The sequence below is a fragment of the Erithacus rubecula genome (assembly GCF_903797595.1).
Source record: "Erithacus rubecula genome assembly, chromosome: 24".
Taxonomy (NCBI): domain Eukaryota; kingdom Metazoa; phylum Chordata; class Aves; order Passeriformes; family Muscicapidae; genus Erithacus; species Erithacus rubecula.
In genome coordinates this window covers 5,261,242-5,288,847 of record NC_136676.1, presented here as the reverse complement: position 1 = coordinate 5,288,847, position 27,606 = coordinate 5,261,242, and the positions used below count along the sequence as shown (strand labels likewise).

General features: G+C 44.9%; 1 protein-coding gene across 1 annotated transcript in view; it reads left to right on the top strand.

Annotated features, from left to right (window-relative positions):
• The window catches only part of SKI (SKI proto-oncogene), a 99,494-nt gene extending 92,439 nt beyond the window's left edge, over nucleotides 1-7,055 (top strand). Inside the window, exons 6-7 of the mRNA XM_079326179.1 lie at nucleotides 271-501; nucleotides 2,289-7,055. Coding sequence (XP_079182305.1) covers nucleotides 271-501; nucleotides 2,289-2,477 — 420 coding nt within the window. The 3' untranslated portion in view covers nucleotides 2,478-7,055. The remainder of the gene's footprint in view (nucleotides 1-270; nucleotides 502-2,288) is intronic.
• Nucleotides 7,056-27,606: the final 20,551 nt, after the last annotated feature.

Sequence of the window (27,606 nt, the reverse complement as noted above, 5' to 3'; positions counted from 1 at the left end):
GCTGGTGCTGGAGCTCTCTCCAACTGCAGTTCATCTTTATTCAGGCCCAGATGGTCGCAGCTATTCTGCTTGACAAAGCAAAATGGGGCTGTAGCGCTGAGCTTTTTGTTATCCTGGGCTTGAGGGTAGCTGGAGAGCAGGAGCTCCCCGGGATTTAAAGGAGAAGGGCCCGTGCAAAGTTCAGAGCGGGGTTCAGCCGCGGTCACAAACAGCAGGAGGTGGGAGCGTGGTTTGGATGGCTTCCCTCACCCTGCCTGCCTGTGTGTGCAGGAGCTGGAGTTCCTGCGAGTGGCCAAGAAGGAGAAGCTGCGGGAAGCGACGGAGGCCAAGCGCAACCTGCGGAAGGAGATCGAGCGGCTGCGGGCCGAGAACGAGAAGAAGATGAAGGAGGCGAACGAGTCGCGGGTGCGGCTGAAGCGGGAGCTGGAGCAGGCGCGGCAGATCCGCGTGTGCGACAAGGGCTGCGAGGCCGGCCGGCTGCGCGCCAAGTACTCGGCACAGGTGAGACCAGGGCACAGGGAGAAACAGACAGCAGGATTCCAAAAAATGGAGCCCGAATTTTAAACTCGTCCCGTGTTAAAGGCAGCCCTCAAAAGCTGCTGTTTAACATACTTGAATTTGTGTATACTTCAAATACTTTATGTAGTTTAGCATAGCCCTGAGAAGCTGGTGGCAGAGGAATTGCAGGAGGTGAGACACAGGTGCTGGTGGAGCTGCAGGTCCCTGCTGTGGTGGCTTTAAGGGAGGAGGGGAAGACCAGAAGCAAAGCTCACAATCTCCAGGGCTCTGATAAGGGGAAGGGGAGTGGCCGCCTGCTCCCGCTGAGACGCGTCTGGCCAGGAGCAGGAAATGATGTGGGGCTTCCTCTCAGCATCACAGGATGTCTCACTGATAAGGGGTGATAAGGGGTGTCCAGACTAAACAGAGCTGCCCCAGGCTGGGCGTTCCCTCAGCCCTGGGAAGCAGCTCCAGGGCAGGTGAAGGGGCTGGGCTGGGCCTGGGGGCTCAGATGTGTCCTGGGGGTCACTGTGTGACACTGGGCATTTTCAGTCTCCTAATGCATTCCCTCCTTGGGAAGGAATAGATGAGGTTTAAGCTTAAGGGCTAAGTATCCCTCAAAAAGAACTCAAGTAGCCAATTACTCCTCTTTGCTGAGGCCAGGCCTGGCAGGTTGGCAGTGTCCCCTGCAGCACCCCTGTCACAGCCACCCCTGATCCCCCAGAGCTGTCCTTGGGCAAAGGGCACATGGCAGTTCCTGTTTTGTGGCTGGAACAGCTGCTAAGAAAACTCCTGTGAGTAACTCACTCCCAAGGCTGAATTTTATAAGATGTCATTATAACTTAAGTTCTTGAGAAATTTTAAAATAAAGCTTTGTACATCCTTATAGCTACAGCTTGGGGTGTAAGAGGAAGTTGGTCACATATTATTTTTGAGGAAACCACAGTTCTCTAAAGAGGCTCAGTCTGACAGAAATAGCATCAGGCCAGGGTGGGAGAAGACAAGAGAGTCAGGGTGGCAATGCCTCTGTGTAGGCTTAAAGTATTAGATGCTTAATGCCCATTGAGGATCTGTGGTTTATGCCTTCATTTTCTTGCCTTGATAACTAGAAATCTAAATGTGGATGGGGGAGGTTTACCTGCATATTAGCCCAAAACATTTGAGGTCTCCTTTCATTGTTAAAGGGCAATCTTTGCTGACTGCTGGCATTTCCTTTCTCAGTGGGTGCTGTTTCTCTGATATTTGCACCCTCCAGTCCCGGGGGTTTTCTCTGCCTTTGCTGTCAGAATGCACCAAACAAGGAGATCAGGGAGATCAAGGGCAGCTGCAGCTCCTGCTGGGAGAAAGTGGGGACACTGCAGAGCTTTAATCCATAGCTGGGACAGGTCTGGCCCCTCAGCACCAAGGCCCTTTCTGGTCACTTCCCTTAACAATCTTTGTAAAGGAACTGAAAGTGAATCCCCTGGGCCAACACCTGAGCTGCCTAAAGAAATGGCAGCCATGCTTGAAGAAGTGACCAGAGTTCTGTGGCACTAATGAATTCCTGAACTGTTTCTTAACTCTCCTGGTTCTCCCCTTCCTTTCTGGAGCTAACACTGGGAATGTTTAGGTTTCAAAGCCAAGCAGGCACTGTACCGCAGTAGTGTATGCAAAACAGGAACAGGGAATTCCTTCCTCACCCCAATCTTGATAATCCTCTGCCTGGAGCCCCCATTCCCTTGCCTCCCTGCCCCTGTGAAGGTGTGTGGGGAGGTGCAGGCTGTGCCCAGCCCTTGTGTGTGTCCCCACAGATCGAGGACCTGCAGGTGAAGCTGCAGCACGCCGAGGCCGACCGCGAGCAGCTGCGCGCGGACCTGCTGCACGAGCGGGAGGCGCGCGAGCACCTGGAGAAGGTGGTCAAGGAACTTCAGGAACAACTGTGGCCTAAAGCCAGCAGCCAGCCCAGCAGTGAGAGCACCTCGAGCCCCATGGAGAACTGAGCTCTCGTCCCCCAGCACAGGGAGGGAGAGATGGGACTGGGAGTGCACGTGTGAGTAGTGGTGTCCTGGCACACGCTTTAGGAATGTGGATTCTCAGTAGTTGGAAGGCAAATGTTGTTACTCTCTAGAACAGAAGCACTGAATTCCGCCTCTTTTTTTTTTTTTTTCCCAATCCATATAGCACAACATCTTACTGTGCCTAGAAAACACAAAGTGTTTGTAAACAAAATACTTTTAAGTCCACAGCAAATTTTCTACTGGCAAACTCCAAGCAAAGCAGCGTGGTCCAGCTAAACCCGGAGTCCAAGGCGAGCACGGCAGTGGCTTTGTGTTCTCCTGCCTGTTGGAACATTTTGGAATTTAAAAACAAACCAACTTTTCTTATAAGCTATTTAAAATAATTCATTACACAGACTTGGTATTAAAAAGAAAAAAAAAATTAACAAGATTTTTATAATGAACCTTTAAAAGCAAAACAAAAAAAAAAAGACAAAAAATAAAACACAAACCTTCGATGCACAATTTTTAATGACTTTATAGGCTTTGGGATTCTTTGTGCAGAAGCCCCTCTGTGGTGATGATGCCATCCATGTCAGGAGCAGTTTTCCAGCCATCCTGGTTCCATCCCGTCACGTGGGTGTAGGAGAAGTTCAGAGTGCTTTTCCAAGTTGATTTTTTTTCCTTAGAATGAGTGATGTCCATTTCCTGCCCTGGACACAGGAAGAAGAGAAGCTGCAGGAGCGTGCAGGGGGTGAGGGGAGGAGCAGGGGTTGGGTTGAGAGCCCCAGCCCAGCCCCACAGACCCCCCTGTGTTCAGAGACTTCACCCAGGAGCACCTCAGCCTTGGGAAAAGAAAGAAAGGAAGAAAGGAAGGAAATGGGTGATCAGTTGGTAGAGGAACAAAGCAGAGACATCTGTGTGTTGAAATCATTCTGAAATCTTCAGCTTTCAGTTTTCTGGAAAACTCATCTTGTTGCACCATCTTACCATGAATTCAGTATTTCCCTGCTTCCATTCTGAGCTGTCAGTCAGGATTTCTGTGCCCAAGGAGAGTCCAACGTCGCAGTGTCGGATACTACAGAACAGAAAACCAACATTTTTGCTGCTGTGAATAAGCCTACGTCTTTTTTTAACAAACTTTCTTGTTTTTAAAAAGAGAAATTACTTTAATTTTGGGATCCAAGCCGCGGCCCGGGGATACAATGCAGCAAACCATCACTGCCTTGGGGATGGTGCTGAGGTTTTTTTATTTTTTATTTTTTAAAACCTGCACTTTGTCAGAATCTTACTCTGCATTTTATTCCCTGTTTCTTGTACATGTCAAGCATTTGAGATTCTGCCCTAAGAGCTGTGCAAACCATGAACCCAATCTGCCACCACTGGCACCTCCCATCAGCATCTGTCTCAGCAAAGGAGGATCCAGCAGGTCCAGAATCCCCAGAGCAGGAACTCCCCCTGTGCTGCTGGGTCAGTTAGAGCCTGGTTTTGTGGCTGAGTGTCTGACCCAAGTTGGGGAGCATCAGAGATGCTCCCAAAAGTGCTTAACAAATAAAGCTGGTGCTTTACTGATCAGGAGAAAATTAATTTTCACCCATAAACACTCACCTCTGACACACTCAAGTAAGTGAAAATGTGATCTGGGGCTGCAGATGTGCCTTCCAGCTCATTTTTCCTCTCAGCATCTTCTCTAGGCAATGCTGACACTTTTTTACCTTAATGAATAAAAAGAAAAAAAAAAAAAAGAAAAAAAAAAAAAGAGAACCCCCTATGCATCGTCATACCCAGAGTTATTCTAAAAGAAGAAACATATTTCCAGTAATCTTTATTTGCTTTTGGACATTAATGCAAACTATGTAAGCTTCAAAATTATTTCCCAGTAGACAGAAAGCGGCTTCCAATCCTAAAATTATGGTATTTACTTACAGTACATTAGAGAGATTTTTTTATTTTTTTTTTCAACAAGAGCTGTTTGCTTGAAACCATTATAGTAACCATTATAGTAACTGTGAGCATTAACAAAGAAGTTCATATATATGTTTTAGGTACAAAAAAAAATAAGAAATATGAAAGGAGTGGAATTACTGGGACAATGTAAAACTGTTGGGAGCAAGAAACAGTCACCAAGTCAATGACCTGAACCTGTCTGTGGATACAGGGGTTGGCCCTTGTGTGTTTGGGATGCTGGAGACTGGCTCTAGGTGCAGATCTCCTTCTAAAGTGCAATGCAAAAGGAATTTTGATTATGCTTGAGCAGGTTTTGTTTTTTGTTTTTTTAATGTGGGGTTTTATTTTCTTTGTATGTTTTTTTCTGCAATTATTAAATCATATGCATGGATTAAACTGCCATATAGTCATTAATGGGCATTATTACTGTCTTATGTAAAGGGGTTCTTTTGTTATGCAGTATGCAGAAAAATGTTCTCAGCCTTATGATTTCCAGATCTGTATTATCCACTTATTTCTTCAAGGGAAACTAAACAACTGTAGCTGTAGCTGATCATTTTTGTGCATTTCAAGTCTCTCGTGCTCTGCTTTACTGCTGTGTTGGGAACCACACAGAGAACTGACCCCACTCCTGTGGCAGCTCATGGAAGCCTGGCTTTGGAAATTTTGCTAGTTTGGGTTTTTCCCCCTGATCTGTGATAGTTTCTCTCCCTTTATAACCCCAAAAAAGAGCAACATGTCCATGTCCAGCTGTTTTCTCCCAGGAAAAGCCACTCACCTGAGCACACCATGAGTTTTCCTTTTTGTGTCCAGGGAGATGCAGTCACTCACTGGGCATGAGGCTCCCACACTTCTGAAGGAAGGAAATCTGCAGGATTTTCAAAGGAAAGAAGCAGAACAGTAAAACAGTCAGTGACTACCAGGCAGCCTCACCTGTGCTGCACAGGTAAAGGGTCACAGGGCAGCACAGAATCTCCCACCCAGAATTCCAGCTGGGTTTCCTCTCTGTCCCCTCACAGTCACTCCAGGCAGGGCCATACCTGCAGGTGAACTCACCCAAAGCTCCCAGGATTTGGTCCTTGGGAGTGAAAGGCCATTTCTATCAATTAAGGTGTTAAAGCACCAAGATAAATAAGGTGCAAGAAGAGCAGGAACAAACATTCTCCAGCAGCAGCCACTGCCCAGGAGGGGCTCCAGGGCTGGGTCTGGCTTCAACTCCTGGGCATTTCCTAACCATGTTTAACAATCAGATTGTTCTTTCTGCAGATCAGATGTTCTTTCTGCAGAGTGTGTAATTTATTTCAAATTCACAGTAATTAGAAGTGTCTGTGTCCCAGCCCCAGAGGCTGATTGTCCCAGGGGGGCTCTGCAGAGCAGCCCCCCTGTGAAGGTGCTCGAGGCCAGGGAGCTCTGGGGTCATTCCTGTGTCTGCAACACCTCAGTAAAGCTGTGGGGGTCTGGTCCCCTGGAACCCCTTCTCCCTGCAGCCCCCTCCCTGCTGCATCCCCAGGGAGAGGGGCTGCCCCTCCATCTCCCCCACCCTCTGTGCTTTAGTTTCCTTTAAGAAGTTCCAAGGGAGAAGAGGTGTTTCATACAGGCTGTTGACTCTCCCTGTACCTACAAATATATTACTACTTGTATATTCAGTTTAATTACTCCTTGTTTCTATTACTGAGTGAAGACTTAACGAAGGGAAAAAAAAAACCAACAGCAATAACATTCATATCTATGGAGCAGCTAACTCTATACATAATATTCTGCTTTTCAAACAGAACTAGCCAATGTAAAAAAAAAACATTAAAAGTAAATTCAACATGTAAATACTTTTTTTCATTTTACACTGTTGTATTATAAGTGTATATGGTGTTTACTTTTTCAAAACTCTTTCTTACCTGGTAGTTGTCTTGTTTTATGAGTTGTGTTTTTAACTGAGAAGAACCTTTGCTGTCTGTTAGGAAAAAACAAAACAAAATCTTTTTGCAAGTTTTCAATGTGGGTTATAACCTTTTCTCCATCATTTGCATTTTATTTGTCCTTATTTTCACTGTAAAGTATTTTATTACCAAAAGGTTGGTTTTTGTTCCATTCTGCCCTCTCAGCAGTCCATGTGTTTTAGAGAGAAGTTTTTTTGTTGGCTTGGTTGTTGTTTTGTTTTTTTTGGTTTTGTTTTGTTTTTTTTTAATTGAAAGAACTCACAGAAATGACATTTTTTCAATTGAAGAAAAATAAATCTTTACATTTATAATAGCCAATAGCATTTCAGCACATTTTTGTTATCCTGGTCTCTCCTATGCTGCTGCTAATGACAATATTATGACTTACTCTACTATTCTAGAACTATTTTTATGTAAGTAATGTATGCTTTCTTGTTTATAAATGCCTGATTTAAAAAAAAATAAGAAAAAAGCTTGGCATATTTATCTATTTCGCTGTGTACCTTGATAGTCCTTTTCCACCCCCTTTTCCACATCCCCTCCCCCTGATGCAGATAATATTGTAAAATAAAGGACTTTATGAGATTATGTATGAAAATAGCTATGCTTATATACCACAGTGACTGAATGTACAGTGTATAGACGCATTACCGAAAATAAAATTGTTTGTCCAGAAAAAAATAAAAAGCTCTGGGATGTTTTTGGAGTTCTCTGTGCTTTGCTGAGGTGCTGCTCCTCCCTTCAATGTGTCAGGATCCCACAGCAGCTGGTTCCTGTTTTCCTGGAGAGCCCAGGAAATCATTGGACACAAAAAACCCTCTGCAGGGCTGTATGGACACTGCTGCAGGAGACTGGAACTGAATTGGCATCACTGCATTCCACTGAGTGGGGAAATTCTAACACTCAAGTGAGATTTCTTTGGAACAGTGAGAATTGTAAGCATAGAGAAGTTTGTTCTAGGTCAAAGAAAAAGAAACACAAGAGGGGAAAATGCAAAAAGCAGGAGATGGAAACATATGTCAGAATAATTCTCTCATGGTTTTCTGAGAAGTGGCTGCAGAATTTCCACAGCTCTGGGACATTTCTGAAATGCCTTTGTAAAGCAGTGGAAAAGCTGGAGAATGAGCAAAGAGCTTAAAAAAATAAATCTCTTTTTACTTGAGACTCACCCAGCTTTCCAAAGGGTGGGTTTGTGTCCTGAATGCAGCTCCACATCTTTGGGAAGAGATCTTGTGCCCCATATCCTGCCCACATCCCACCTGCACAGCTTTACTGTGACTCCGGGTCCTGAAATTAAAAGTTCAAATAATTTTCCTTCTGCTGTTCCTTCTCAGAGAGTCATGGTATTCCCGTTCCAAACTAAAGAGCAAACTAGATTTGGATTGATAAGGCTTGGGACAGAGGCTGAAAAAATTATATATTCTGTCTCCAAGGACCTCTGAGTGCAACAACACAGATGGGTAAAGCCCAGTCCAGCTGTCTTGTGTTTCTGGGTAAGGGGTAATAACTGAGTTTGAAAATTCTGGTTCTGTTGGCAAAATAACTTCAGTTTACTAGGAATAAGAAACATTAGAAATGAGACCTGAACCTGCTCAATAACCAAGTGAGCTGAACTGACTCAACTCAAAGTAGCTGAAATAAATAGAAATAAAAGTTCAATTTCCTGAGGCCTGGAGTAAAAACTTTTCATGACTTATTCAAGAGCTTGTGTTACCCAGCCCTCAGAAAACACCACTAAAAACCCAAATACAGGGTGTAGGTGGCAAATCTAAACCTTGTGTGGGGCACAGCTGAAAGAAACGGCCACAAAATCCCACAAATGGGGTTAAACAGAGCACCAAAAATTCCAAAGCTCTGGGAGCAGCTCCCCTGATCGCAGCCTGGCAGATGGAGCACAGGGAAACTCAGCACACGCAGAGCAGGGAGAGGCCTGAGGGATTTGGGGGGAGAAATGAGGAGATTCCTGCTCAAGGGATCCAAACCAGACCTTCCAATGCTCCCACCTCCATCAGCTGAAAAGGCATTAAAGAAACACATCCTGCAGGGAAGGGGTAGAGTGTGGAAAAGGAGAGGAGTCTGGGAAGCAGCAAAGCCCAGGAATGTCAGAGTTAAAGGAGATCTGAGCTCCCAGGCACTGTCAGAGGAAGAGCACAGCTCTAATAGAACCCAGCTGTGTGACGTACACGCTGCTGGAATTTTTATGAGATGGCTTATGTGCACTTAAACATTACCTGACTGCAATGCAAATTCCCACACACTTTTATTTGGGAGGGAAAAAGTTTCCCCAGCTCTCTGGGCTGGACTGATTGAGCTGAATTGTTCTGCACAGCATCTGTGGGGTTTCTGGCTCATCATTTTGGATTCACTTTTTTTATTTGTCGAGTCAGCTCCTCAACCTGGAACCTTGAGAATTTCACCCTTATGACATTGCCCCAGAGCCACCCTGGCCCAGCCATCCCAGTCCTCTGCTCTTCCACCTCCCATACCTGTGCTGTTGAGAAAGATTCCAAGGAACAAGAGGAAACTTGCACAAGCAAAAAGAAAATGAGGTTTCACTGCTTCAAAGGTCAGGTTTGCTCCAAAGTCTCATTTCTGTAAACACTTTAAGGACCATAAGCTTGAGTGACCATGATCTTGGGAAGAAAGTTTACAAGGAGCCCTTTATAAACCCTGCTTACAACACAAGGTTTTGGGTTGCTCCATGTGCTCAGTTCCAGGCCTGGCACTGAAATTCCTTTATTGTCTGGTTGTCAGAAAAGGTCATTAAACCCTTTCCTTTATGTGGCCAAGGATCAAACAGGTACCACAGAGTGCATGAGCAGAGCTCTTGGCCACTGCAGCCAGCACAGAGGGATTCCCTTTGCACATCCCAAGTGCCAGTGGCCTCCCTGCAGCCACAGTCCTGCTGCTCCAGGTCCCAGCAGGGCACAGTGTCCCCTCCCAGGCTGCTCAGCATTCCTGAATCCAGCTCCTGGGTTTGCAGAGTAAGTGACCAGTCAGACACAGAGAAGTCAAATTTCCTTCAGTTGCTTTTCCAACCCACAAGGTGAGTGGAGCAGCAGAGGAAGGCACAGCACCAAACCTTCCCTGTTCCATTTCCTGGCATGTTCAACTCCCCCACAAACCCTCTGCCCCAAATTCCAGCCCCTCTGCCTGGCAGCAGCTCCCAGCTCAGGATTACACTGCAGTGCCAAGGGATTCAACACACACAGCATTTTTCAGCAATAGAGGTTTCCTAGTCCTGGCTCTGCAGCCTGCAATTACTGCATCTTTGCTGATGTCAGCCCTGCTGCTTTCCCTACAGCACTCTGCATGGAAAAACTGGGATGGGACTTTGGCTACACCAAAAAAAGAACACAGGATGGGATTGTACAGCAGGACTGTGATTAGACATGAGGCTCTCAGCTGGAGCTGCTGCTCTGGGGTTGGAGGTTCTGCATGGGAAGTTCTGAGCTCCCTGTGCCCACTCAGACCCTGCTGTGTCAGTGGCTGCCCAGGGAGCAGCAGCCCAGGGCAGCTGCCACCATCCCTGCCCAGCTCTGAGCACACCAAGCACAGCTCCCGTGCAGGGATCCCGTGCTGCTTAATTCAATTTGGCAGATAACACTGGGGAAAGGCATTGATTTCCTCCCCTCTCTCCCTCCTTCCCTTCCATCAATTTTCCCAGATAAGCAGCCTGTGGCTCAGGTCCTGCTGGTGACGGATGCCTTGTAATTGCTCTGAATGGATTATCCCCAGACATGGAGCAGGCATTTACAGTGCACAGCTGTAATCAGAAACACTCGCACCCGGGAGAGGGGCTCTGAGGAGCAGACAGCTGGCTCTGGCCTCTGCCTTGGCTCTCTGCTCTTATATTAAGCCTAACTTTATGTATTTATATTTTTAATACAGTAATATCCAGGACATCCACTGAAATCAGAGTCCAGATGGGCTCAGCACCATCCCAGCCATCAGAACTGATCTCTACTTCTGACAACAGCACAACTCAGGCTACAGAGGGATTGTCCACCCTGCTCACGTCTTTCTAAAGATCTTGCAAATTATTATTTGGCTAAGAATCTGCCCATTTGAATGGGTAACATCACCCCAAACTCGGGAACTCCATGCAGACATGTTGTGTCCTGGCAATTACTGGCTAAAAGACATTAGATGAGAACAGTTCTCACCTCAGTTTATTGCTGCTTTTCTCTCTGCCCAGACTCAATTGCCAGCAGTTTGTTTATCAAGATCCCAGTGACTTTCTAATTTGTATGTCTGGGGGGAGAAAACCCATGAATAGTTAGTTAAGTGTGAGACAGACTATTACATAGGAACAAAACACAGCAATTTGACCCACTGTATTTTAATTTTGTGCAATTATCCAGAGCAGCCCAGTACCAAGGGGCAGCAGATCCATGTCCAGGATGCTTAGACTGAAAATCTGATCAACATCAAAGTGATTTTCCCTGCAAAGTTTCATTGAGGTAACATAATGAATGAAGGAAAACAGCAGAATAGGAAAAACAGCAAGGAAAAGCTGATCCTGCTCTTTATTCCTGGAAGATCTGATGCACTGGGGTTTCCTCCTCCAGCACTGGTTTTCCTCTAGAACCTACATTAAACAACAGAGCAGGATTGTGCTGGAGGAAGCAGAACTCAGGTGCTCTCATCCCCTTTGGTTTGGTGCTTGTGCCAGCCTGGTTTTCATTTTCTGCTCCTGCAGCATCAAGTGCAGGGCACAGGCAAGGTTTTGTGTTCAGTAGGAACAGTACAAACTTCACTCCCCCAACCTTTAATTATAAGATCTAATCCTACTCTGAAACAAAGTCCATCACTCCAGCCCCTCTGCTTCTGGGAAAGCAACAGGAATTCCTTCCTGGAGCAAATGAGGTGATGCTGGTGGTTTGGTGCTGGCATTGGGAACCCTTCCCTCACACCCCACCCCTGCACAGCCCTGGCCTGAAGTGTTGCCCATTTCCCAGAATTCAGGCAGTGACACCTTAGAACTTTTCACACTGGTCTATTAAACGTGCAGAAATCAACTACTCAGAAAAACAGCTTTGTTTTAAAAATCATACAGCCAGGCCCCTTTCCCATTTGTGCCCCCCAGAAGCAGGGGCAGAGGGGACAGTGGCTCTGGGACCACACGTGCACACCGTGGCTCGTGCAGCTGGGAGATAATGGGCTTTGCAGGTCACTGGCTCCTGAGCACTGTTATCTCTGGGTAACATACACCTTGTTGTGTCTTACTGCTTAATTACAGCTGATACACAGGCCATAATATTGCTTATCATTAGCCAGAGAGTGACAATTACCATTTAAGATTAAACAGCTTGCTTTCTTCAGCCAGGTCTCCATGTGACACTTCCTTGCCCAAGAAAAGATTTGCACATGCAGAACAAATCCCCAGACTAATTGGGGATGTGCCCCTCACAAGGAGGTGAGATGCAGATGAACATCACCAAGTCACTGCAGGGTTCAGCAGAAACACTAAACTTGAGGTGAAAGCAGTGTTTAGTAGAATTTCTAAAGTCTCTTGGCTTTTTCAGGGCTCTTGTTTCTGAAATGGACACAGTAAACAGAGAGTTGGAAGCAGTTGGAAAGCCTGGACTATTAAAGGATCAGCAAAACTGCTGAGGCTGCACAAGCTGAGCTGTCATTAAGTAGCTTCGCCCTTTCCACAAAACACAGATGTGTTCCTGTGCACAAACATGTTTTTGTGTTACTGTGCACAGACAACAGAAAACTGCTGGGAAATATTCTGCACTGAAACCCACCCAGACCTGGGAGGAGATTTCACTACTGATCACCTACCAAAAAAGCAGAAAGAGTGAGTGAGAACCACGTCCCTGCACCTCTGCTGAGCATTTCTGAGATTCCCTCAGAGCAGAAACTTTCCCTCCAGAACATAAATGTGAGAACATACAGTCGTGATGACTGGGAATGTCACAGGTCAAGGGTTTAAATCTGGTGTCCTGTATTTTGTCAACTCCCATTTATCCCATCCAGCACAGCACAAGGGTACCAACATAAATCTTCCAAAAATGTGTTCTGATCTTTCACCTAGAGTAGATTAAAAATAGCCTGGAGCGAGAGCTTTTAGCATTTTGTCATAGCAATTCCTCCACTGAGTGAGGGATCACCAGCTCCAGGGGAAGGAATGAACCCAGCCTGAGCTCAGAGAGGGAAGAGGCTGAGTCCACCTCCAAGAGCAGGAGCTGTGCCCTGGGTGGGAATCCCTGCTGAGCCCAGAACACCCAGGGAAGTTTTTCTTCCCTCCCTGTACACTTTACATCTAAGCCTCAAAAGAGTTTGGGGAGCTCAGGCAAAAGTCTCAGGTCCTGGTTTGGATTTTGAAATCCTCCAGCATGACTTTGGGCACAACTCCCATTTCAGGTTTTATTTTTAAAAAGTATTATTTGAAGACAGGTGCTAATTTTGGCTGTCCAATATAATTATTAGAGCTCCAATTCTCTGAAAACCTAAAGGCCAGAAAGTGAGTAGCCACAACAAAACATCTTCCTCTCATGATCCTGGTGAATTACTCTGTTCTTAAGCCTTAAGTTATTTCTTAGAATCTTGTGGTGATCTTGCAGCAGTGAGATGCACATCACCAGTATTAAAGCTCAGAACAACTTTTCACTACCTGCACAAGCAAATCTTGACAAAAACCTCTCCTGATCCATTAATATCTGCTGGGCATTAATGGTTCCCTTGCAAAAGTTCAAGACCTAAGTGCCTGAAAGTGAATCCACCTTTCTGTTATCAGTTGGTTTGATAAAAGGTCCAGCCTATTGCAGCAACTGGGTTTTACTTGTGTCTTTATCTCACCACAGCCACAGTTGCCAAAGTGGAATAGATGTCCAAAGAATTTATTCAGGAAACTGAAGCTTCCAAAGCTGCAGCTGCTTCCACATGAATTCAGTGATGCACAGTTTCCCAGCAGCTCACAGAGACTGGAACATCTGTTTACCAGACACCTTTATGACATTCTACCTCAGTGTGCTGAGATCTCAAGAGTTATCACATTAAATATTGCAGAGGTGCTAAATAAACTGCACTCAAAACACCTCATAAAAAACAAAAACTAAAAACAAATAAAAAACCCACCCTAAACCAACCAAGCAAAACAATACAGTCTTGCTCACAACCCAGAAAATCCTGAGAAACTGAGAATTTGTACTCTCTGCCACAATTCAGGGCCAAACTTCCAGGTTTTCCAGAGGCTGCCCTTTTATTTCAGGCTGATTGCAGATCCCATTGCCTTAGAATATGAGCAGACATAATATTATGTTATATATATATATATAAATATATATACAAACCCAGCAAACCAGCACCTATAACAGAGATGGGCAGCTCTCACTCATTCAAATTATCAATGAGCACTTTCAGCATCATGTGAGAGAAACTGGAGCATCACCTGTGAGAACTGGGCAAAGCCTACAGAATTTACCCAGAATTTCCTATTGATTCCCCTTTTCCAAAACACATTTTAGTCAGATTTTACTTCTGCATCAGGGAAAGAGTCTCTGCTTTGCTCTCCACTGTCACAGCTGGAACAACCTCCCACATCAGAGATTTCCACATTTTTCTAATGGGATGCTCATCAAGAAAAGAGCCTTCACCTTCCTTCGTCTCAAGCCCATACTGCAGCTCTTGGATTGAAGCATAAAACATGGGGAAAAACACATTTAGGGTTTGGACTAGATGATCTTTAAAGCTTCTTGCCAACACAAACCATTCTGTGATGACACTTGTGGTATTTGTGTTTATGTTTTTCCATAGGTTTTTGTAACAGGCCTTAGGGAATCACTTGTGGGGCCAAAGTAATGTGGATTCACATGATCCCATCACATGTTCCTGTTGGTTTTGATGCCAGGATCAAAGAAGAGATCCTGTATTATTTTTGTGCTTCTGTTACATTTATGTTATTTTAGCCTCATTAGGAGGCCCATGGAAGGGGAAGGCCCCATGAAAAACACACACAAATGCCAGGACACTGGGTTAATTCAGAGTGAACTGAACATTAAAGTATCCTCAGAGCTCCCTTTGGGGTTTGGGGAGTGGGGCAGGGGGACACAGGCTCTTCAGTGACAACAGGGCAGGTTCCATCTATGGCACACTGCAGGGTTCTCTGGCTACTGGGTCATGAAAGAAACTGTGACACACAAAAATCTGCAAGTTCATGTTCTGCAGCAGTGAGAGAAGACAGAAAACAAAGGTAGAGCTGCTGAACTCCCCACAAGAAGACAATCCAGGGAATGGGGTGAGTCAAGCAGGGTCAAATGCATCCTCAAAGGGAAGGTGAGAAAAGAAAGGAAATGTTCATCACAGTTATAGTGATAGATATTTGTGATTTTTATCATTCATATTTCAGTGTCCTGTGGATTATTTACATCAGGAGGATGGAGGTGAGTATGAGATTGAGCCCCAGGCCCAGGTGATTTGTGCCACCATAGATAAGGAAGGGCCTGACCCTCCCAATCCAGGCAGTGATGGAAAGAAACATCCCAGAGCCATCCAGTCCCTTCCAGCACTGAATCAGGCAGCATTTCCCATTTTCTTCCAGCTGCCAGTCATCATAATACCTTCTTATCTGTATCCTCAGGATAAATCCTGCATGCATTAGAGCCCAAAGGGCTCTGGCAATTCCAGCTAAGGTACACTCAAAGGGGGATTTTTCCTTCTTTGCAGGGTCTCACATCCCTCCTGTGGCAGGAGGATCCTGGAGTTCAGCAAGAGGCCCAACACTGCCCTCTCTGCCCTGCCCTAGGTCCCACACCACACTAATTTTCCATTTATAAGCAGTTTATATGGAGGCAATAAACTATTCCCAGGTGTTATAAACATTTTATAGGCTGGGGCACTACACACGCTGGGGTGAACAATTATTTACTAAGGCAGCCACTAATCATTTACAAAATGGGTATGAACTGAGGCTGGGTGTAATCCCCTGCTCTGTGCAGTGCCTCTTATCTTGGCTGCCCCACTGGGACTGGCCAAGGACCACCACAGTTCAAAGATTAACCAAACACCTCAAGGTAGGAGCAGCCAAACTTCCCAACAAGGAGCTGTGACAGGTTTTGCACCTACCACAGGTTGCAGTAACAAAAGTACAGTAAATACAGGAAAGTTCACTAAAGCTCCTTATCAAATGACCCGAATTTCTCAGTCCTGATTTTTCGTTATCTACAGTTTCACCACCTGTTTGTAGGGATATAAAGGATTGTGCCAAAGTTCCTGGATATGGTGCTGCAATCTTTAAACTACCTGAATTTTAGATGTCCTGACATGATGGGTACTTTTCTTGACCACTTGAGAATGTTTCCTGTCCACTCTGGAAGGATACAAAGGAATAGCTTTATTTCTTTGGCATTTTTTGTGGGATGAGTCAGAGCTGTGAGCTCAAACTGCTGGACATACAGGTATTTTCAGACACCTCAAATCCTTCTGTGACACAATAACATTATGGAAAATAAAACATTTCTTTACTGTCAAACCAACATTGCCTTGTCCTGCCAACACCTGGTTGCTGATTGGGGTTTCTGTGGATTTTTTTTTTTCATCAACAGGAGTTCAAATCCTGTGCACTTCTGCCATATTTCAATTATCCATTACATAAGTGATCTTCTTGCACTAAATCTGATTTAGGATGAGTTCACAATACAGGGCATCTGCACAAGAGCATTCCCTTCAGCAAACCAGCTTCCCCCAGCAGTATTTTTCGTGCTTCAAAACTACTTGTGAACCTCCTCCTGCAACAGGTGTGTGCTTTCCACATGGAATTATGCATCCATCTCCCCCTTGACCATTCCAATGTGCTCCTGCACAGAAGCTGACTTAGATGGTAAATCAGCCACCCTCAGGCTCTAATCAGAGGAAATGTTGAAGCAGATCCCTGGCAGAGCCACAGGGAGCTGCACAGCCACTGCGTGGGACTGTTCACTCGCTCAAGCACGTGCTTGAGCACTTTTCCTGAATGGAGACTGAAGCCAAGGGCAGCCCAGGCCTCAGAGTAACCCTGGAGACACCAGAAGTGTCCAGGCTGTGTTTGTGAGCCTGATAAGCTCTAATCTGATAAAGACTTCACCACCCCAGCTGCGTCAGAGCTGTGCTGGAACAAGTGGATATTATAAGGGTGCTGCTTATCTGGCTGAGAACAAATGGAAACTCATTCAAAGAGCTCAGTGCCTCAGAGATAAAGCTGGGGAGGCCTTGTAGGGAGGGCACAAGGAGATGAGGTTATCACAGAGACAGACAGGCCTGAAAAGCCCCACCTCTTCATTACAGTGGCAATTAAAAGATAAAAGTCATAGACCTTCAAAAGCTGTAGAGGTGTCTTATTCCAGTTTAAATCACTGGACCTAAAGCACTTAGGAGATTTGAAAATCTGGATCCTATTGGCACTGATTTTAAAGGGCAATCGAATTTATATTACACTTTTTAAAAAGATCTGTCTGTCCCCATTCATTCTTCACAAGTCATTGGAACAAATGAATCTGCAAATTTAGGTTAAAAAGGGAAGAATCCATAAGGGAAGCATGTTCCATATTTCATACCGTCCCCTGTGATGGAATATCAGTTCTAAGGAGGATCCCAGCACCAAAAATGAGCCCTTCAATTTGGGGCAGGACAACAATTAAGACATTTTTGTATGATGAACACCTGTGTATCTCTCCAGTTGACTCAGTGACAGCTACAGGCACAACAATGCTTTCAAAAATAATGCTCAATAACTCCCTAAATTAAGCCACTGATGATTAGCACTGAAATTTCAAATGAAAGTATTTCCCCTCTCAAGATAAACCAGGGGTAAATAAAATATAAAAAAAAATACTTTTTTTCCTTCCCAATTCTTGAAAATCACTATGTAATGAGGCCAAACCCTACAGAATGGGCTGTTTTCTCACCCAGTGAAACAGGGCACCGGCCAGTTTCATTTCCCCAGCACTGAAATGCTTAAATTCCCTGCTTTACTGAAGAATTGCAGCTCTGAGCTCCACTCCGTGCACCGTTTCAGTTCTCAGGAGGTTTGTTTCCCACAGCTGCTCTTCAGCCAAGCTGTGAATGAACCTGAAAATTCATTTGAAAACCCCTCTATGGTTTCTCATGCTTTCACAATTACAGTACAGCTTTCCTCAACATTTACACCACCCCCTGCAGGGAATTCCCCCGGCACAGGGTTAAAATTTACCAGGAAGGCTTGTAAACCCCGATAAGCATTTTCATCTCAAAGAAGGCACAAATTTGGTTTCCAGTGAGTCTGGGAAATTTTCTCTCGCAGGCTCGGTGATGGTGCTCTGGAAGTTTGGGCTCTGGCAGCTCTGTGGTGCAGCTGGGCTGGGGGGACTCTGCTGAATGCGAGGTTCAAAGCGTTGCTGTCTGTCACTTGGGCTGTGAGTCAGGAGGGAAGTACGAGAGCTGCGGCTGGGGACAGTCCCCCTGCTCTGGGCAGGGCTGGAGTACAGCCCCGGGACTTGGGGGGATGGCACAGGAGGCACTGCAGGAGCCTCTCCCCTCCAGCAGGCAGCAATGGGGGCTGCGAGGGTCGGGGAGCGAGGATCAGAGTGTGCAGAATGAGGGTGTGCAAGGTCTGGGGTGTGCAAGGATCAGGGTGTGCAAGGATCAGGGTGTGCAGAATGAGGATGTGTAAGGATTGGGGTGTGCAAGGATCAGGGTGTGCAGAATGAGGGTGTGCAAGGATTGGGGTGTGCAAGGATCAGGGTGTGCAGAATGAGGGTGTGCAAAGATTGGGGTGTGCAGAATGAGGATGTGCAAGGATCAGGATGTGCAAGGATCAGGGTGTGCAAGGACTAGGGTGTGCAGAATGAGGATGTGTAAGGACTGGGGTGTGCAAGAATAAGGATGTGCAGAATGAGGGTGTGCAAGGATCAGGATGTGGAGGATTGGGGTGTGCAGAATAAGGATGTCCAAGGATCAGGGTGACAGGTCAGACCCAACTCTTCACCAATTTCATTTGCATTAGTGATCACTGAGGTCACAGTTCACACATCAGGGTGACAGTCACCATGGAAATCACTGAAAACATCTGCCTGATGTTTTAAAGAGCTGAGGGCTGCTTGCCCTGGACAGGAAAGTCTCCTGCCAGGGCAGCTCCCAGCACTGGAGCATTGATTTCCTTCATGGCTCAGTCCCACCCCCCTTCCCAGCCCCGTTCCTGGCACATCCTGGGCTCCAAACCCACCAGGCTCCCTGGGCACTGCCACTGCTTTGGTCCTGGGATAGGATTCTGCCACAGCCCAACAGAGTCAACCCCCAAATTCACATCCCAGAGCCCCAACAGAAGCTCTCATTTTTAATTCATACTGACAAATCAAACAAATTTCAAATACTTCAGAGTGTGTTTGCAAAATATTGATGGTCACCATTTTATTATAATATGCTATATATAGATGTATCTTATCTATAATCTAGATAGCTAAAATCAAGGTAATAATTAAACAAAACCCTATAAAATGAAAATCCACAGTTAGTTGGGTTAGCTTCTGATGAGCCCATACAAAAAAAAAAAAAAAAAAAAAAAAAGTCTACATGCAAGAGATTGAGCCCATATCTATTTCATTTTTACAATTTACATGTATGTAGATTTTACACTGGCCACTACCCTGCTTTACCTAGACCTTTAAATAAACAAAGAGGTGAACCTGGGACACTTCTGCTGTGGATTAGCTCTTGAAACTGTGGTGTTTTGGGGATAAGAACTTCCTTCAATGTATGAGCATAGAGTAGTAAATCTTTGATCTTTCCTTCTAGCCAGCACATCACAAAACAATTAATATTGTTCAGAAGTGTCTTACATATTCAAAATATGCTCCTGCATAAAGTTCATGCCCATGAACCCCATTTTAAATCAGTACTTGTGACTGATCAAAAGAAATCACTGACACAGAGTCAGCTACAATGACACTCGCTGGAGCATAATTTAAATAAACACCATGTAAACAACCTCCTGAGACACATTCACTTCTCTGAGAAGCAAAGGTGACATGAAAGGCAACAGGGGGAGGGGTTTAGGCAGATTTTCACTTCAAGATATTGGTACCAGTACATTGAATGTGCTCAGGAATGTGCCCAAGCACTGAGGGCAGCTGACACACAATAGCTCATGCTGGGATTGGAAACCTCTCAGCTCTCTGAATCTGGGTGACTGCATAAAAACCACTTCTTGGGAATGGTCTCCAGCTTCAAACCCTACCTGGGAACAGTTGAGACAAATACCAGCCTGCTCGGGCCAAAATTCTGCCAAGCAACATTCCAGCACTTCACTAGTACAGTATCATGTTCCACACTTGAGGAACATTCCTGGGAACATTCCCAGGCATCCTTGATTTTACTAGCATGGACACAGCCTAAGATTTCCAGATGCTCACTAGAATAAAGTTTTGTATTTGGACACTGTCAATCTGAACAGAGAACCCAGGCAATAAAAAACCCCAAAAACCAAAAACAAAAAACAAACCAAACCAAACCAAAAAAGAAACAAAAAAAAAAAAAAAAAAAAACACCAAACCCAAAATGGCTTTATTATTGCAGATTGAATATTAGAGTTAACATTTCCTAGGAGGGATTCCAGGTCCAGTTTGGAAGCAGCACAGTGGAACACTTGCCAGAGAGCTGTGTGATCATGAGACCTTCACTCTTCCCCCTCACTCTGCCCTGGAACAGGCACAGCAGGTCTGGCAGATCCCACTCAAGCCCCACTGGCTGATCCTCACTTTGGAATTAAAAAGGGATCTCCAAACAGAAACCCACCCCAGCTGTAAAGTGAAATCACAAGTGTGAAAGCCCACACAAAACACAGGTTCCTGCCCACCAGCCTGAGGTTTCCCTTCTCACCTCCTTCCCCCTCTGAGTCCCCTTTGATCAGCACAAAAACAGTGTCACCTTAACCCAGACACACCAATGCCAGCTGCTGGGCAAAATGTTCCAGGAAAACAGAAATATACTCCAGGATGTTCAGAAAGGCAAACAGTGGGAAGAAGAATCACTGGGAAAGGGAAACAGAAAGCATTTCTTTGTCCCCAAGTATACCTCTGAGTATGCCCATGCTTGGGTCCAGTACTGATCTTTTCCCCAATTTCAAAAATGGAAACAGAACTGGAAAATGCACAGAAAATGGAGGGAAGGATTATAATAATTAATCAGACTGACAACACATTTTCTATAGAAATATTTTTAAATGGCTTAAAAATTTCTAAAATTACTTGAAACAAAATTAAATTTTCATTAGCTTTCTTTAATTTCTAATTCCTCATGTTATTGGATCACATTTTCTTGAGGATTCCTTTCCTCTTCAAAAGCCACAGAAACCCAGCTTCTTAAACACAAACCCAAGAGTCCTATGGCAGGAATCTAGAGGTGGGCTTGACAAAAACTCCCAAGTATCACAATGTTAAAAACCAAAGAGTTGGCAAAATACCTCAAATTTGAGGAGGTGAAGAAATATGAGTGGCACTAGACGGACTTGAACAGCTGTACATATTTCAGCCCAAGATTTTAAAATTTCTGTCAAAATATTGCAGTGAAAAACCAGCATTCTCCACAGAAAGCAGTTATTTTCAGTGAAAATGCTATTTTATCAAAACTCTATTTTCCATTAAACACAGTTTTGACAGAAATTTTTCAACTATCCTTATTCAGTGTTATGCTCTGTAGTTGGAAATGTTAGCAGTTTTTAGGCTGTCTCTACAACTGCAAAGATTTATAGGAACTTGGCAAAGATGGAAAACACACAAAAAATTCTGGTTTAAGACTCATCTCTGTCCTATGTGACACACATCCCTGGAAATTATTTTACAGAAGTTTAATAAAATACAAGACAGTGACACAGCACAGCAATGCTACTCCAAAACTGTTAATATTTTCCTGATTTTTGTTTTCCCCCTAAGAATTATTGGCAAAGCATTTCTCCTCTATTAGCCTGGGATAATTCCTTTTTGGCTTAACAAACTAGAGAGGCATTTTCCCCCTAGGTCTTGGTACCTCTGGTCAGTGTGTTGATTTTGGGATTCTGTAGGTGGAGTTGCCCTTCCTGTCCTTTGGGATTTGTGGACTGTGCAGAATTCCCTGCTGGAATTACGCAGGACTCCCAGGCTGGCTGCTGCTCCCTGGGTGTATCACATTACAGCCCAGCTTGAATTAAAACTGGGGGGAAACAGGGAATCAGAGGGTGCAAAACAGGTATTTGGAAAATCAGAAACCTGCTACTGCAGAGGAGAAAGAAGCCCAGAGAACTTTTGAGTATTGTGTAATAAGTAGTACTTTTAAAAAGCTTTCCAAAATGTATTTACTGGGGTTTGGGGCTCTGCAGCCTCCCCACTGTGTGCTGAACTTTGGCCAAGCCAGCAAATCCTCGGGAACAGGATCCCACCAGTGAGAAGGGGAAGGAGAAGCCACAGCCATGACCTTCACACAGCCCAGCCCTGGCTCTGCCCGAGCCTGCAAAGGGATGAGGAGCTGCAGGGTCTGGAGCACCCTCACACTGCCCCACCCTCCCTGCTCCAGGGATTGCTGTCCCACAGGAATAGTGTGGGGATGTCAGCTGGTGGAATCAGGGTCTCTCCACTCATTCAGAGCTGCCATGAGCCAGTGAAATACTGGGGTCACACAATGTTACTGAAAACAGGACCTGGATTTTGTCACCACTGTTCAAAGATGTTTCTCTTGTCCCTCCTTCCTCTTCATCTTGCTCAGAACTCAGTCACAATCATCAGCAAAGGTTCCTGAGCTTGCAGTCAGGGTTGTGGGATGAGAGGCAGTCTGTAAGAGTTTTATACCCACAATTACACACACAGCCCATTTGCACACACCAGCCAAAGCCAGGCAGAACACAGGCACAGAACACCTCAGACCTAAGGGAATGAAAGAGCAAAAAAAGCAAACCAAGCCTGAAGCAGATCCAAGAGAAGGAACTTCCATACAACATCCCCACCTGACTGACTAGAGAAGGATGCAGGGAAACAACAGGCTGTTTCCAAACCAGAGACATACACACATGTACACTCACAGAGTTTCTGCTAATTGTCTCTGTGGAACCCCTAAATATCCAAAATATCATTATGAATCCTTCCTTCCTGCAAGCCAGCATTCCCCAGCCCCTTCCATCTCTCACTTCCCCCACAGAAATGACAGACTGACTCTAAGCTCCCACCTGCATAAATCTCCTACAGACAACCACAAATATTTTAGCTATGCTGATTTATGGAAGCACAAGCAAGACTAAACCAGGAGATCTATCCTCCATGCACGGTGACTGATGGCTCGCTGCAAATCTTTCCATTTAAAGCACTGTCACTTTTGCAGTTCCATAGAGAAAGAGAGAAAAGAGGAATAAAACAACCTGCAGCAATGCAACTTATGGCAGCTCCTGGGGAAAAAAACCCAAACATTTGTGCAACCTGATTTTTTCCAAGTTTTCCTGCATAAGATCCTTGTTACTAACTGAAGAAATTCTTTTTGAGAGAGGATGTGAAAACAGCTGCAAGACCCCTCAAGTCTCCTCCTCCTCTCCCCTCTTTCCATTCCATTTTCTAACTTTGACCACAGCAATCCTGATTTACAGCCAATGGGAAGTTGGATTTTTGACCAGTTTTGAGGCTGATGCTTCAGTATCTGTGGATGAAAAGAATGAATGAAGATGGGGATTCCCTTCTCAAATTTAACTCTAGCAGTAAACAAAACCAGGCTGCAGCTCCTGATCCCAGAGCTGTTAGCAGGAAAGGGTGGAAGCAGCTTTGGAGGCCACTAGGCCCCCCTTGACCTTGGAGAACACCCACCACAGTGGGATCAGCCTGACAAGAAGGAAACAAGCACTGAGTTTGCTCATGGGAGATAAACAAAGGAGACAAAGTGTGACCAAGGAGAGCCCTGCCAGTGTCTGCCTCACTGTCTAACAGCCCCACAGAGCCAAGAGGCTCAGAGGACACTGAGCCCATTCAGTTGCTTCAAGATTTGTGTTTTGCACAAGGACATGGACAGGGATAAGTGATGCTGCTGTGGCAATACTGCTGCTCTGCTGAGCAGTTGGAAAAGCTGGGCTGGGAGCTGGAGTCACAGAGCAAATCAAGAGGATTCTGCATCCTGGCTGCACCACCAGCACATTGCCAGCACTGTTCCCTCCCCAGCACCCCCCTGGCACTGGGCTGGGGGTGCTGAAGGTCCCAGGGTCACTGCTGGCACCAGAGGCTGCTCCTGGAGCAGCTGGGCTCCTGCTTCTCTGCTCTCTCAGTGGCAGCACCACGGAGCAAATGCCTCTGGGGCAGCTCTGAAATCCAACTCACTCACCAAACCTTGCTGGGCATGGGGCACTCATGTTTTCACATCCCAGCTCCAGGAGAGAAGAAGGAATAAAGAGAGAAGCAACAGGTATTTTATCTCTTGGAGTGCAGAGCAGGACAGGTATATCTGAACTGCAGTGGGTATTTCAGGGCATGTTACATTGCCTACATGGTCATTTGACAGAACTCTGGGCTGTTTGCTCTCTAGGGTCTCTAAATAATCACTTCCTTTCTCTAGGTCTTAACTTCCTCAGTCAGTAAAAGGGAGAAAATGAAATCTACTCTCCTTAGAAATGCCTTTAATGACAAACCTTTGTGCAATACCTAATTGTGCAATATCATTAATAAAGAAGACCAGCTGCCAAGTACCTTGGGACATTTCCTTCCATATCAGTGATAAAGTTAAACAAGTTTAAGTTTCTCATCCAATACTCACTAGTGAAACTTGAGAACACCTGTACTAGCAAGAAACTTTGCCTTTTCTTGCTATGATTTAAAAAAAAAATGAAACAAAACTGTGGTAACATTCTGTATTTTTTTAAACTAGACTGTAAATCCAACTCAAAGATGGGAAAAGAAAATCTTTATTTGAGAAGGAAATAAAAAAACTAAAAAAAAAAACTTTTGCAGAACAACAAAAAATCAAAGAAAAACCAGAGAACAGGGATGAAAAGAACCACTGGTAAACAACTGGGTGGAAATCACTTCTTTAGGAGTTTGTTTTTGCAGATTATCCTCTTCAAGCTGCAGAAGGAGGCCAGGGAGAGCCCTGTGATGCAGGCCTGGCACACACTCCCTGTCTCTGTGCACCTGAGCTCCAGTGCTCACTCTGGGTGCAGGAGGAGAGCTCTACTCTGCATCCTGAGGCAGGAATTGTGGAATAAATGAGGGGGCCAGAGAGCCTTTGCAGTTCACAGGCTTGACCTACTTCAAAGGAGGACCAGGGAGGGCAGTGGCAGGTTCGTGCTGAGAAGAAATTGTTGCTGCTCCAACCCACCATGGCAGATTGCAGGATGCTGCTGTGAGGTCACCTGAACAGATTCACCACAGAATTCAAAGCCCCAGAGTGACCTATTTTAGGTCTGATAATGAAATAAGATGCTGGGAATCATTTCCAGAGAAGTGCCTGGTCAGTGACTGCAGTGAAATGTCAGTGCAGTAGCACAGCCCTCTCTAGTACTGCCTGACCTGCTCAAATAAAAAAATACAACCACACTCACTTTTAACCCATTATTTATTTACTTTACTTTTACATTCTGAGAGCCTTATAAAGGACATGCAGTCAGAAACAAACCACACAAACCTCATCAGAATCACTTTCTAATCTCAGACCCCTGTAAGTCAAAAGCACCTTAATGAGAACAATGTAAACCAGAAATTAAACCAGGGGTGTGCTTATGCAGTTGAATAATTTATGAATGGCCATCTGAAAGAATTAAGAGGCAGGAATTTCAAACCTGACACAGGAATTTTTGTGCCAATATTGCTTCTTTTGACTACCAACCCCTGCACCATAAAGCTGGTACATATTCATAGTTCACTAGCAAACATGAGGTAGTGAACTTCACCAAATGATTACTAAACCAAATAAGCTCAACTCCCAGCTTAGGTACTTAAATGGTGGCTGAATTTCCAAAAACACATGTGACAAGGTCAAGGCTAAAGTGGGGTTTTGCTTTCTTCTGGTCCATAGAAAATGGAGTTTTGGCAAAATCCAGAGGTTTAACCTCAACAGAAAAGGAGAATTTGTTTGCCACAAACCAGGAATTGTCACTGCCTGACTCTTTCTGCAACTCCAAGGACTTGTTTCTCATAAAAGCTTCCTGCTTGGAAAGCCAACAGCCTCAAAGGACAAGAAAGGGCCCCAGGGAAGGAGCTGCTTTGTCTCTGTCCCCTGACATTCCATAACAAACCAAATACAGTGTCCCCTGCCCCATTGTGACAGCAGAGAGCTTTGGAACACAAAACTCAGAGCCCACAGAATCCCCAGCTCAGCTCTCCTTGTTTCCTCCCCAGCTGTATGACCTCAGTGCTCAGGCACTGATCCTGGATCAGGCAGGGAATGGGTGGGAAGTGCCTGGATCCTGCTGGATCCTGGATGAGTTGTTAGCACATTGTGCTCATGCTGCACTTCACCCAGCATCCAACACTTTTGGTTTTGACTTGAAAACCAGCACAGGGGATAGAGAAGCTGGGAATGTTTTTTTTTTTTTTTTTGTGCAGAGAAGAAAATGCATTTCAATCTGAGCAAGAGAGCTGCATCTCCAAATGCTGAGAGGGAAGGCTCAGGAAACCAAGCACGTGCAGGATTTTGCATGTACTAAAACACTCTCACAAAATGAGGGGATCTGTAACTTTGCAGCCCTGATTTTTCCCTCTGCACAGGGACCAAGGGCATTGCTGATGTGCTGCAGGTGCCTGGTGTGCCAGGAGGGATGGGTTTGTTGAGTATGAGCTGAGGATGCCTCTGCCAGCTCCTCTCACCACAGGTTGCAGGATTGATGTTATAACAGGCAGACTTCAAACTGCAAAGAACATTCCTTTAAACATGAGGGTCAGATGGTTCTGATCAAAAGAAAATAAATCAGAAAAGCAAACAAATGCATTCAGAAGGACAAGTTTCACCATGAAAGGCAAGAGGATCTTTTTTCTTTGCCTGCTATCAACCTTATCATCTTGAAAATAATGGTTTGGGAAGCAGATTTCAATATATGCCATAAAAAAGTCAATGGCAAGCCTGGAGGGAAGGGTGAACTACTCTGGATGTTCTAACCAATGAAATGATTTAATAATATCAGCTAGTACAGCTCCCTTGTAACTTTCATAAGCTTTCACACTGTATTTTACTCACTTGAGAATTCTTGACAGCTGTTAAGATGCTTTCCAGGCACCCAATTAGGGCAGAGGAATGGTACAATTCCAAAAATTATTTTCAGAATTTGCCAGAAAATTAAAGTAAATGATTGTGGAGGCTTTTTTTCTTTCAAAGAAAAAGATATGATAGCTGACATTAAAATGTTTCTGGAGAAGCAAATATTAAGAAATATTTGCATGTGATAAATGCTGAAATTCGCTGAAATCTGGATAAGAACAAATCCACACTGGTTCACAGGGCTGAGGAAATCACTTCTCCAGACAGTCATAGGCAATCAGGAAGGTCTGTTGCAGGTTTTATTTTTGGCTTGGTTAAATGTGATCTATAAGATTATCAGATACACTGCAGGGAGATAAACCAGCACACAACAGAGGCAAGATCTGGGCTATTTAATGAAACACCTTCTGGTAACAATTCAGCTACATAAGAGGTCTGTATCCTGCAGACCTCTCCAGGCTGAGCAGAGGGTCTGACAGCAAAGTGGTGTTTGTATTTTTGAGGAGTTCATCTGAGTACAAACCTCTGAATGGGCAGGAGGACACACTACACCAAAACCTGGACAAAGCAGGGCCCAGCCCTGTCCTGCTCCTCAGGATTTTTTGTGACTTGGCTCAAACCTGACTGTCTCCCAGACCTGCTCAGCACATCTGGCATCAGGCACATAGCTGGGATTAAAAGCTATCAAAAATTGATAGCTTGGGCAAAGTGGGATGTGCCCAGCCTTGTACAGAAATTTGGAAGTGTCCATGTTCCACCCAGGACAAGGTAATGCTGTGTATTCTGCATTTCTCTTACTCATTTGGCTTCAGGATTATTTGCAGGAAGGACAAGAACTTTACACAATGTGGAAAAGAAAGCTCCTGAGCTCAGTTTGTGGCTGATACCAGCTGTTTCTTGCAAAATTTGTCAGGTCACCCCATTTTCTGCATCTAAAGTAGGTTAAAAGAATGGTTTCAGATACATTGAGACAGCAAGATGAGCACACAGAGGTGAGCTAAAGTGTGTAAAATGCTTCAAAATCCCTCAGCTACACACACCAAAGCAAATATTCATCATATTGGAAGAATGCTAGAGTTCAGAAAGCTCTTTTTGATTAT